The 12878-nt window shown below is 41.3% G+C and overlaps 1 protein-coding gene across 1 annotated transcript; it reads left to right on the top strand.

Annotated features, from left to right (window-relative positions):
• The first annotated feature begins 11035 nt into the window (after positions 1-11035).
• On the top strand, positions 11036-12661 carry LOC122749880 (lysine-rich nucleolar protein 1-like). The gene is given in 3 exon segments (XM_043996442.1): positions 11036-11464; positions 11467-11999; positions 12069-12661. Coding segments are annotated over 3 exon segments (1326 nt in total). The 5' UTR covers positions 11036-11073; the 3' UTR covers positions 12471-12661.
• Positions 12662-12878: the final 217 nt, after the last annotated feature.

Genomic DNA, 12878 nt, shown 5'->3' with positions numbered 1-12878 from the left:
ATTGCTCTCCGGAATGGTTGGATCTTTTCAAAACTCCACCAACAGTGGGTTAGCATCCCAGGTTTCATATGTCCCCTCCAACATCCAAAATTTTCCTTTGTTTTTTATATTTGCCACTTTGATAGGTATGAGGTGATACCATAGACTTCTTTTAATTTGCCTTTCTCTGATCAATAGTAATCTATAGCATTTTTTTCATGTAACTATGGATAGCTTTGATTTCTTTATCTAAAAGCTGCCTATTCATTTATTTTTATTTTTATAAATTTGACTCCTTTCTCTATATAATTGAGAAACGAGGCCTTTATCCAAGAAACTGGTTTCAAAAATTCTTTCCCAGTTTTCTGCTTCCCATGTAATCTTGGCTACATTAGTTTTGTTTGTGCAAAATCTTTTTTTAATTGTATATAATTGGGAGGATGGAGCCAAGATGGTGGAGGAAAGGCAGTAACTTCACCTCTTGAAAGAGATCCCAAAAGGAAAAGTTGTGGGAATGTTATAGCCAAATTCCAGAGCTCCCAGGTCAAGGAGAAAATATTGCAAGCAGCCAGAAAGAAACAAAGAATGAAAATACTGTGGAGTCACAGTCAGTATAACACAAGATCTAACAGCTTCTATATTAAAGGATCAGAGGGCATGGAATATGATATTCTGGAGGGCAAAGGAACTGGGATTACAACCAAGAATCACCTACCCAGAAAAACTGTGTATAATCTCTCAAGGGAAAAAGGGGACTTCAATGAAAAAGAGGAATTTCGGGTATTCATGATGAAAAGACCTGAACTGAATAGAAAATTTGACTTTCAAATACAAGACCCTAGAAAATTATAAAAAAGGTAAACAGGAAAAAGAAATCATGAGGGATGTTAAAAGGTTAAATTGTTTATATTCCTACTTGGGAAGATGATGCATCTAACTGATAAGAACTTTCTCATTAATAGGGCAGGTGAATAGAATATATTTAGACAGAGGGCACAGGTGTGAATTGATATGAAGGGATGATATCTCTAAAGCATTTATTTTTTGTTTATCATAGTGTTGTTGTTTTTGTTTTTGTTTTTTGTGGGGCAGTCAGGGGTAGGTGGTTTGCCCAGGGTCATACAGCTGGTGGGTGTCTTAAGTGCGAAGCTGAGTTTGGGCTCAAGTCTTCCTGGGTCTAGGGCTGGTACTTTGTCCACTGTGTCACCTAGTTGCTACATGATGACATCTTTAAAATAATATTAAGGGGTGAGAAGAATGCACTGGAACAAAGCAAAAGGGAGAGAATGAATGGGGTAAAGTATCTCACATAAAAGAAACAAGAAAAAGCTTATGGAGTGGAGGGGAAGATAGGAAAGAGAGCAAGATGGAGAAGGAGCAGAGGAGTGAATGACCTTACTCTCATCAGAATTGGCTCAAACAGGGAATACCATATACACTCAAGTGGGTACATATCTTGCCCTACAGGAAATTAGAAGGGGAAGAGGATAAAGGGGAGGGGTGAAGGAAGTGAGAAAGATTGGGGGAGGGGGCTGTAAGAAGCAAAACACTTTTGAGGAGGAATATGATTAAAAAGATAGAAAATAGAGTAAATATCAAGGAGAGGGAATGGGATGGAGGGTAATACAGTTAGCAATAGTAATTGTGAAAAAAAAAAAGACTTGAAGAAAGTTTGTCTAATAGACCTCAGTTCTCAAACACATAAAGAACTGAGTAAAATTTTTTAAAATGAGCACCATTCCCAAATTGGTAGATGATCAAAAGTCATAAAGTTTTCAGATGAAATAATCAGAACCAACTATTGCCATATGAAATTCAGGTCAAAATAATTCTGGGGTACTACCTCATATCCATTGACTTAGATAATAGGGAAGCAGAGTGTGTGGGGTAATTATGGATTTGAGTCAGATTAAACTCTGAGGATGGAGTCTGAAAGATACCTAGCCCCACCCCCCCACCCCCAGAATAGCTAGCCTCTCACTTTGCCTAAAAGTTAATAGTGTGGTAAAATATGAAAGTTTTTAACAGTCGGTTAGGATAAGTGAAAGACGCCAGTTTTTCAAGGACCACCCTTTTGGGGAGGAGATGAACAGTCTGCCTGCTGCGCATGTCAGACTGCCTGCCGGGTACAGTCCGCCTGCTGCGCATGTCAGACTGCCTGCCAGGTACAGTGCGCCTGCTGCGCATGTCAGACTGCCTGCCGGGTTTTTTTGACTTCCGGGGTGGAGAGAACGGGGGTAGCCTTTTTTGCCGGCTTGGCGGGACTCCGGGCGGCGCGGCACAGACGGTCTGACTCACTCCAAAGGTGGCCTAAATCGGTTTGGTGAGTTTTTATAAGGAATATAGACAGCCTAGATTTAAGACGATTTGTACTGTATTTCTGTTTTCCTATCCTTCTAATCAACAACACCTTATATACAATAAAGGCTCTATCTAGAAAACCAGAAGCTTCTTCCATTTACTAGTCTGGGAGATGAATTAAGGGAAGGGTTAAGTAGGGGAGATTTATGATCTAATATCCAATTTTAAATCTCACAGTTTGGCGACCCCGAAGGGACCTTAAGGACCCTCCCACCCTCCCTAGTTTGGCCATAAGCCGGCTAATTCGGTGGATTTTCCAAATACCCCCCCCCCCCCCCCGCGGACTTTCCCTTTGTCTAATCTCCCTTAAAGACTTTAAGCCTCTAAAAGTCTTGCTTTAAACAGAAAAGCCAGCCCAGTTTAAAGGGCAAGATGCTCGAATATTCTACCATCCCTTTGATTTTTCTCATCGGAATGTATTGGGACAGCATAACATCCCGACTTAGAGGAATAGTTTATTCAATGGTCCTTCATAACATTATTGGTTTTTTCCTCATTCAGGCAGCAAAAAGTTTTTTGTATAATAGTATACGTGAGAATCTTTGGGAAAATACGTTTAATATAAGTAGAAATTTTATGCCTGCAATTGAAATACCTTTTAATACCACATCCATAGTTCATACGACTAAGGATTTTATTTTTTTTTGTTGTTTTTTTTTTGTTTTTGTTATTATCATTGTTTTTGTTATTATCATTGTTATGATGTGGGGGAAACTCTCACATATGGAGAGAGACCTCAAAATGGCTGTTTCTACTAGAGATGATCCAAGTTCAGAATCAGATCAGCAGAAACTACTCCCTCTGCAGGAAGCTATAGAACATAGTAAGAAGGGAGTGCCAATTCAAGTCAGAAAATATAGCCCCTTTAGACCAAGTGACTTGAGCGCATGGAAATCAATCATCCCTAGTTTTGAGAAAAATCCAAACACTGTAATTTCACAGTTAAGGACTATATTTAATGCATATCAACCCAGTTGGGCTGATGTTACTTGCCTTTTGGAAACTTTACTGTCCCCAACTGAGATTACAGATATTATCTCAGCAGGAAATGCCCTTGTTGCGAAAGGTAAGGCCGATGTGGAATGGCCTCTAAAGGATCCAGAGTGGAATTATAATGATGATAGGGATTTCCAAAGATTAAAAGATGCTAGAGAAACACTTCTGAAGGGAATGGAATCTTGCTCTAGAAAACCGGAAAACTGGCAGAAATTTTTAAGCCTACCTCAGGAGGCTAATGAAAGACCAAACAGATTTTATGATAGACTTTGTGAGGCCGCTAGACAGTACACCAGATTGGATCCAGTAGATTTAAGAGATTCCTGTATCATTCTCAACACATTTGTTTATAATTCACTGCCAGAAATACGCAGATACTTTCTGAAACAATGTCCAGACTGGAGAAATCTCTCAGTAGATAGAATTAAGGAACTTGCAAATTATGTCTTTGACTCACGTGAGGAAGATCCAGATCACCCTAAACAGAGCATTCTGGCACCAGCGATTCCTAGTCAGCCATGTGGACACCGGAACAAGGACACTAAGGTGTGTTGTTACTGTCGTAAGGAGGGGCATGAATTGAGAGAATGTAGGACTTGGAGAAGAAATTCTAATTCTAATTACAGGCGAAATCAAAATAGAAATAGATCTTTTTGGAGGAATACAGAAAGGCAGTACCAGAATAATGGTAACCAAGACCCCCCTCAGAAGAGGACACAGGAATGATGGTGTCTTGGGGAGGAATGGAACATAGATAATGAAAGCCATATATTCCCAGATCCAGATTTTTTGAATGCACTTGTGCCAGTCCATTCACCTCCCCAGAGTAATGAACCACATGTCACCTTAAAAGTGGGGGAGACTTATTATGATTGTCTGCTAGACACAGGAGCCTCTAAATCAGTATTAGTAAGCAAACCAGATGCTGGGTGTAGACCTGTAGGATTTTTGAATGTAGTGGGAGTCTCAGGAAAGAGCCAGAGAGTGGCAAAATTGAATCCTCGCATGGTATCTATGGGGCCCTTAACAGTGGAACATTCATTTTTACTCATGCCTGATGCCCCTGTAAATTTATTAGGTCGTGATCTCCTTTGCAAGCTTAGAGCAACCATATCTTGTGCTCCAGATGGGGCTGTCTCCTTACAATTGCCAGAGGATACTGTTCATTTATTACCAATTTTACTTACAGAAGCTCAAGGAACAGCAGGGGAGGTATCCAAAATCCCCTCTGACATTCCTGAGTCTTTATGGGCCTCATCCCCTAATGAGGTGGGGCTCCTTAAGTCTGCCATGCCTGTTACCTTTAAAGTTAAGGGGGGACCACCCCCCTCCATTCCACAGTATCCATTGTCTAGGGAAGCAATAGAAGGGATCACCCCTATAATTGAGGCTTTGAAAAGCCAGGGTATTATTATTCCATGTCATCACTCTCCATGCAATACTCCCATTTTGCCAGTTAAAAAACCCAAGCCTGGGCCAGATGGTAAACCTGTTTATCGCTTTGTGCAAGATCTTAGAGCGATTAATAATTATGTTATTCCTAGACATTCTATAGTCGCAAATCCGGCTATGATAATTTCCTCAATTCCCTATGAATCTACATGTTTCACAGTGGTAGACCTTTGCTCTGCCTTTTTCTCCATACCAGTACATGAGGACTTCCAATATTTATTTGCTTTTACCTGGAAAAATAGACAGTGGACCTGGACTAGACTCCCACAGGGATTTGTAGACAGTCCCACATTATTTTCCCAAATTTTACAGCAGGATCTGGCCTCTATTACCTTTAAGGGCTCCACACTAGTACAATATGTAGATGACTTACTTTTGGCCTCTCCTAATGCTGAAATTTGTCAGGAAGATAGCCGTCACTTACTGCTGGAGCTGCACAAGAGAGGACACAAGGTTTCCAAGACAAAGGTACAATGGTGTTTGCCCCAGGTAGAATATTTAGGATTTATTTTGGCTGCTGGAACTCGCTCTGTCTCTTCTAAGAGAGTCCAGGCCATTCAACAACTCTCTGCCCCCACTACTAAGAGGCAGTTGAGAGCCATTCTGGGAGCAGCTGGGTACTGTAGACAATGGATACCCTCTTTTGGTGAAATTACTAAACCCCTCATAGCTCTTACAAAAAGTTCTGTTCCAGACAGTTTACAGTTGGATCCCCAGCATCTCTCAGCCATAAAAGAATTAAAACGGGCCTTGTTATCAGCACCTGCCCTAGGACTGCCAGATTATAGTAAGCCTTTCACTCTCTTTGTGCATGAACAAAGGGGGGTGGCTTCTGGAGTCCTGACTCAGTCACTGGGGCCTAACCAACGTCCTATAGCCTACTATTCAATTCAGCTGGACCCTGTAGCGGCTGGAGCGCCACCTTGCCTTAGAGCAGTGGCGGCCACAGCGCTTTTGGTAGAAAAAGCCTCTGATTTGGTCCTAGGTAACCCTCTAACTGTGCAATGCCCTCACGAAGTGGAGGCTCTCTTACTACGTCACAGGACACAAGCCTTTTCAGATCAAAGGCTGGCTAAGTATGAAATAACCCTGTTAGGTAATGAGAATATCACTTTAAAACGCTGCACAGTTCTTAATCCAGCAACACTACTCCCTAACTTACCATTCTCGGGGGAACCGTTGCATGACTGTGCTTCTTTAGTTGATATGGCTGAAAAACCCCGTGACGATCTTTTTGATACACCTTTAGAAAATCCTGATCTTGTCCTCTATACAGATGGTTCCTCATTTATGAGAGAGGGAACCCGTTTTACTGGAGCTGCTGTAGTTTCTGATTATGACACCCTCTGGGCAGCTTCTCTGCCTTCCCATTTTAGTGCACAGGCTGCTGAACTTGTGGCTCTTACACAGGCCTGTAATATAGCTAAAGATAAGAGTGCCACCATTTTTACTGACTCGAAATATGGCTTTGGCATATGCCACTTTATTGGTATGATTTGGCGTCAACGAGGCTTTCTAACATCCTCGGGCAAGGCTATTGCCAATGGGGACCTTATCAAGGACCTCTTAGATGCCCTAAAACTGCCTTCTTCCCTAGCCGTTGTACATTGCCCTGCCCACACAGGGAATAGTGATCCTGTTTCAAAGGGAAATGCACGAGCCGATTCTGCAGCCAAGCTTGCTGCATTAGAAGCTCCTGAACATGTATTTAACCTTTCACCTTCTGAGGATATTCCTTCCAACCTAACCTATGACGATTCTGAAGTAGAAAAGTGGAAAAAGAAATTTAAGGCGAAACAGATCAATGGCATCTGGGTGTCTCCGGAAGGTAAGCCATTTCTTCCCCGGAAATTCTACCACCAGGTATGCCTCTCTGTTCACAGAAAAGGCCATTTTGGTACACAAGGCATTGTAGACTCTATTAAGAGAACCTGGATAGCACCAGGTGTGACTAATACAGCATCTCGAATCTGCTCGGGCTGCTCCACATGTCAGTCTTATAATCAGTATGCTTTTAAGGTCAAAGCTTATGGAGGGCGTCCTCTAGCATATACACCTTTTGAGCACTTACAAATTGATTATATTACTATGCCAAAAGCAGGACATTATAAATTTTGCCTTGTTATAGTTGATCAGCTCACTCGGTGGGTGGAGGCCTTTCCCAGCCCCCGAGCCACAGCTGCCTTTGTTGCCAAAATTCTTCTTAAAGAGATAGTACCTCGTTTTGGCCCACCAGCCCGCATCGATTCTGACAAAGGCACACATTTCACTGATTCGATTTTATCCCAAATCTACTCTTTCTTGGGAGTGACTCCAAAATTCCACACGCCCTACCATCCACAAAGTTCAGGCCAAGTCGAACGTATGAATAAAGAGCTTAAGAGTATGATTGGCAAATTATGTACTGAAACCCATTTGAAATGGCCTGATGTTCTACCATTGGCATTATTCTATCTACGAAGTAGACCAAGAGGAGAACTTCATATATCTCCTTATGAAATGCTTTTTGGTCACCCTCCTATCCAAGCTAAAACTTTTTCCCCAGTTTATACATCACTGGTGGGAGGTGATACTTCTGTTGCTTCCTATATACAGGAATTACAGACCAGGCTACGTGAACTCCATGAGGCAGGAGCTGTGGTCCAGGCAGGACCATTAGACTTTTCATTGCATAACTTCAACCCAGGAGATAAAATATATGTAAAGAATTTTCAGAGAACCAGTGGAACTCAACCTGCCTGGGAAGGACCTTTTCAGGTATTATTGACAACTCCTACTGCCATTAAAATTGGTGAAAAAGACTCATGGATTCATTGCTCTCATATAAAGCCTGCACCATTCATAGGTGAAGAGATTTCAGATAGACCTGAGGTAGACGCTAAAGAGGTAAAAACCCTAACGATAGCAACTGTTAAAGAGCAAAGAAAGTTCAGAGGAAACAGGAAGTTCCCATTTAAGAATCCCACTGATCAGTTAAATGCTTTGGGACTCAGTCTTCGTAAAGTATCAGGAGACGGAAATTGCCTTTTTAGGGCTTTAGCAGACCAGCTAGAAGGTCACTGTAGAAATCATCTCAGACACAGACAAGAAGCTGCTTCTTATATGATTAACCATAGACAAGAGTTTGAGTCTTTTATAGTAAATGACTCCCCTTTTGAAGAATATGTTGATGAATTAAAGAAATTTGGAAAGTGGGGAGGAAATGATACAATTGTAGCATTTGCTAAGCAGCATCAGCTGAATGTTGTGGTTCATCAATTAAATCAGCCTTTATTGAAAATCAGTGGCACAGACAAAACTGATGCTACAGAACTCCACATTTTCTACCATAAAGAACATTATGACAGCATTAGAAAGATCAATGACAATTCAGAAACCCCTGCCACTTTGGCATGCAGAGAATTGGGGAACCAGTTAAAACAATGTGGCATACCCCAAACTCTAGCAGCTTAAATACCTTATAATTTAACAAGCATTTCCTTCTACAGGCAAAAGCACTGAAGTACATGGCCTAGTTTTCTGGCCTACCTCAACTATTTTTTTTTTTTATTTTATTAATTTTTGGGTTTTTTTGTTTTTGTTTTGACTTTTGAAAGGCACTGAAAAGACCTGGAATTGACTGCACCTTTAAGTTCTTTAAGAGCACAAAAGGGTGCTTAGCGAATCTTTTGCTTTTTATTTTTTATTTTTGGTTTTGCTTTGGTTTTTTTTTTTTACTTTTGTTTCTTTTGCTTTTCTTTAAAACTAAATTTTGTAAACTAAGTGATTATTCAAAGACATTTTAAGTATATGCTGTGGGTGAGGCTATCGGGCCTCAGAAGCTACCAGAATTCTTCTTTTTTTTATTTACTCTTTCTTTTTGAGAGAACCATGAGTTCTAATGAGTTTTGTTTTATTTATTTATTTTTCTCCTTTCTCTTGTATGTTGTTCTGTTTAACTAAAAAGTACCAGAAATTGCTTGATACCTCACTGAAAACATTGAATATTGAATCTTGCTAATTGAAGTCTTATTTCTTTTTGATGAATTAATCACCACTTTAAGTATCTGCTACTGTTATACCAGAGAATTCATGTATAAGATGATGTGGTCTACTTGCTAAAAGAAGATTATGTAATAATGTCTAAAAGAAGATTATGTAACAATGTCTAATATAATCAGCTATTTACATTCGTTTATTATTTATATGTCATTATACTCTGGGTATGGTTTGGAATTATTGTATATATCACTAATATATTCTCAGTTATGCAGCATAGCACACATTTTTACCATCATATTGTCTTTGGTGAAATTAATGAGATTTCAGAAATATGGAAACTTATCATTTCAGAGACTAACTTGCTGTGAACTCTGACGCAGGCCCTGGAGAGAATATATGTGCAACAAAAGGAGAGACAGGTATACGTAAGTCCATGGTTTGCTTATGATGGTGACTATGTAGAGCACAATTACTAGGCACAGTCCAGTATTCATCCTCTCTCCCTCCTAATTTAACCTAATTTAACTGAACTTATTTATCTTTTTATCTCACTCAGTTGAATTCACCTGTGGCCTAGCACAATCACTGGCTGTCTCAGAACCATGAGATATGGTATGATAACCTTTCCATAACATTTTCAGGTGTCATGAACACATACTAAATTTGGCTTTGATCCAGACACATGGTGGTAAAAAGTGTTACACATTGCATAACTACCTCAACCCTCTATTACAAGTCTAACCATATAAAGGAGGGAATGTAATGGAATTTATTAATTTGATCATTGACAATGCTATGCTAAGGTTTTAAAAATACAGCAATTCAAACAGTTAAAGAAGATAATCCAGCTTTCCAGACCAGAGTCCAGAATCCAGTTTTCCAGACCAGAATCCAGTTTCCTCCTGATGACATCTTACCACTTCAAGAAGACAAGAGAACTCAGAGACTTTATATGAACTGTTTTGCTTTATTAGCTTTTACTATCTCCTTTCTGTTATATACTATCTGTAACATGTACTCTCTGCAGAGGCTCTCCCTTTGCAAGACTAATGTCAAAGCGTCGGTTCATGAGGAAAAAAAAAAAATCGCCCCTCTGGACAAAACTTTCCTCTCTTCCTTTTCTGTATTGTTGTTCGCATATTATTAGTCAGCAAAAGTTATTATATTCTTTTTACTGTTCCATCAAGGAAACATTCCGTTTCTTGAGGAAGCAAAGGGGGGAAATGTGGTAAAATATGAAAGTTTTTAACAGTCGGTTAGGATAAGTGAAAGACGCCAGTTTTTCAAGGACCACCCTTTTGGGGAGGAGATGAACAGTCTGCCTGCTGCGCATGTCAGACTGCCTGCCGGGTACAGTCCGCCTGCTGCGCATGTCAGACTGCCTGCCAGGTACAGTGCGCCTGCTGCGCATGTCAGACTGCCTGCCGGGTTTTTTTGACTTCCGGGGTGGAGAGAACGGGGGTAGCCTTTTTTGCCGGCTTGGCGGGACTCCGGGCGGCGCGGCACAGACGGTCTGACTCACTCCAAAGGTGGCCTAAATCGGTTTGGTGAGTTTTTATAAGGAATATAGACAGCCTAGATTTAAGACGATTTGTACTGTATTTCTGTTTTCCTATCCTTCTAATCAACAACACCTTATATACAATAAAGGCTCTATCTAGAAAACCAGAAGCTTCTTCCATTTACTAGTCTGGGAGATGAATTAAGGGAAGGGTTAAGTAGGGGAGATTTATGATCTAATATCCAATTTTAAATCTCACAATAGCTTGTTAAAAATTATCACTGTCTCCTTTAAGTTTTATTGATGAGAGAATGGACTTGGGACAGTTCTGTAAACTTTAGGGATGGGGTATGGAAGATATCCAGTCCCCCAGTAATTTTATTATTTGTCAGTTCTACCAATTAGCACTATTTACTTTATTTCTGCTCAGTCTCCCCACTTGTCAGCTACATCTTAGTTTTATGGCCCATAATAAAAGTTGTTTCTTTAGTCTATCTGGGATCCATCATGTGTCAGAACCCCAGTCTCTGTCATGGATTAATTGCAATCAGATAAGGGAGTGATTTCTGCCTCCCTCTTTCTTTGACATTCCTCAGACCTGTTACTCTTCCCCTTTTCCCCTTTTTTCTTGGACATGTCTCCATACATGGATCACAAGCTAAGCATGCACATTGGATGAGACAGGATTGGATGTTAGATTGTGAGCTCATGATGTGCATATGAAGGTTTCCCCCTCCCCTTAAGATAAAGGCCTAGAGAAGAGTCGGTACACACGTGGAGCCAGGAGAGCGGTGATGTGAGCAATGATCGCCAAGGAGGAGAAATTGGACTTTGGCAAGGAAACAAGAGAAAAAAAGAAAAAGAAGAAAAAGTCCAGGGCAGTGGAGGAGGATACCTTGGATGTGGAACCTCTAGTCAAAAAAAAGCCATCCCAGAAGGATGTGGCGCCCCCAGACGTGGTCCCAGATATGCCCCTGATGAAAAAGAAAAAGAAGAAGAAGAAAACCCAAGAAGCAGAGAGCACAGACAGAACTCCCCATGAGGATAGCACGGAGGCTGAGACCATGGGCAGAACCAACTCCCTGAAGAAGCATCATAGCAGAAAGGAACTGCTTCCAAGCCTGCCTGAGACCCCAAGCAAAGGGAAGAGAAAGAAGACAAAATCATCCCTCTCTCACCCTCCAGGAGCAGAGACGGGGTGGCTGCAAAACTGGAAGGGAACTCTGACAGAAAATCTAAAAAGCGGAAAAAGGACAAGAGGTTGGACCAGGAGCCCAGGGAGGCCCTTTCTGACCCTATGAAGGAGGAGGAGGAGGTGGAGGAAGAGAAGAAAGAAAAGGCGTGTGAGCCCATAGAACAGGGACATGGAGAGGAGAAGCAGGAACCCAGCAGTCTCGGGGACTCTGGCACCAAGAAGAAGAAAAAGAAGAAGAAGAAGACTTACAGGCAAGAGGAGGAGGAGGATGGAACTGTTAATGTGCCCGTTAATGAGGGACATGTAGAGGACCCCAATGCCTTCAGCAGCTGCAAAAAGAAAAGCCACAAAAGGAAGCAGCCCAAGGCTGAATTGGAAGAAAGCGTCCCCCAAGCAGACAGCCCCAGCAGCACCAAAAAGAAAGGGAAAAAATCTAAGACACAGATAGAGCTGCCCTCTGCTGAAGAGCCTGCTCAGAAGAAGAAAAAGACGGCGGCAGGTAGGAAAGTGATGCAGGACCCTCCAGGCCTGGGCATGGCACATGAATCAGACTTGGAAGTGCTATCTGAGAAAAAGGGAAACTTGGATGAAGTCACCATAGACATGGTCAGAAGAAAGGCCTTGCAAGAAGAAATTGATAGAGCATCTGGGAAAACTGAAGCTCTCAAAACCAAAGTGGAAGTGCCTACACAGTTTGGGCAATGGGATACAGCCACTTTTGAAAATTCAGACCAAAAGATGAAATTTCTGAGACTTATGGGAGGCTTTAAGAATTCTTCCCCATCACTCAGTAGTTCTCCAGGCACCCTGGGGAAACCAAACATGGCTCTGAACAAGCAGGCTGCCGCCACCTTACAGCACAACCTACAAGTGGAGTTTGACAGAGCAATGAGCTGGAAGCAGCAGCGTGGAGTTGGACTCGGCTACTCGGCTTCTACAAACAAAAATAAATTATTTTATATAGACAGAAATGCATCCAGATCTGTAAAGTTTAATGATGATTAGCAGTGTCTTGTTCTCCCTTCCCCCCAAAACACTATAGTTATTTTTAGGTTTTCTATTCATGAGTTAAAGGTTGAGCTGCTTTTTTTCAATATTGAGGCAGCAAAGCTTCAGTTTGTTGGAATTTCAAAGCCCCTTGAGGGGCTGGAAGATAACTGCATTCTAAAAGCCAGTATAGTATTTCTGTTATTAAAAACACTTTGTGTTTAGTGTTCAGAATCATTCTGGACTAGTATAGGCTACAGTATGCTAATACCTTTTTAAAGTTGCTCTTTCTCCCCCCCCCCCCCAGCCAGGCCAAAGTTGTGGCCTGGGGTCTTTTACAACTAGGATTTGATAATGATAAATATGTAATAGTGAAACAATTTTGTTTGTTTTATCTGGGCAGTAGGAGGTAGCTCTGGGAAAACA

This window comes from Dromiciops gliroides, chromosome 3 (assembly GCF_019393635.1).
Source record: "Dromiciops gliroides isolate mDroGli1 chromosome 3, mDroGli1.pri, whole genome shotgun sequence".
Classification (NCBI taxonomy): domain Eukaryota; kingdom Metazoa; phylum Chordata; class Mammalia; order Microbiotheria; family Microbiotheriidae; genus Dromiciops; species Dromiciops gliroides.
Note: the sequence above shows the minus strand (reverse complement) of the source record. Positions and strands in the feature narration are given on the sequence as shown.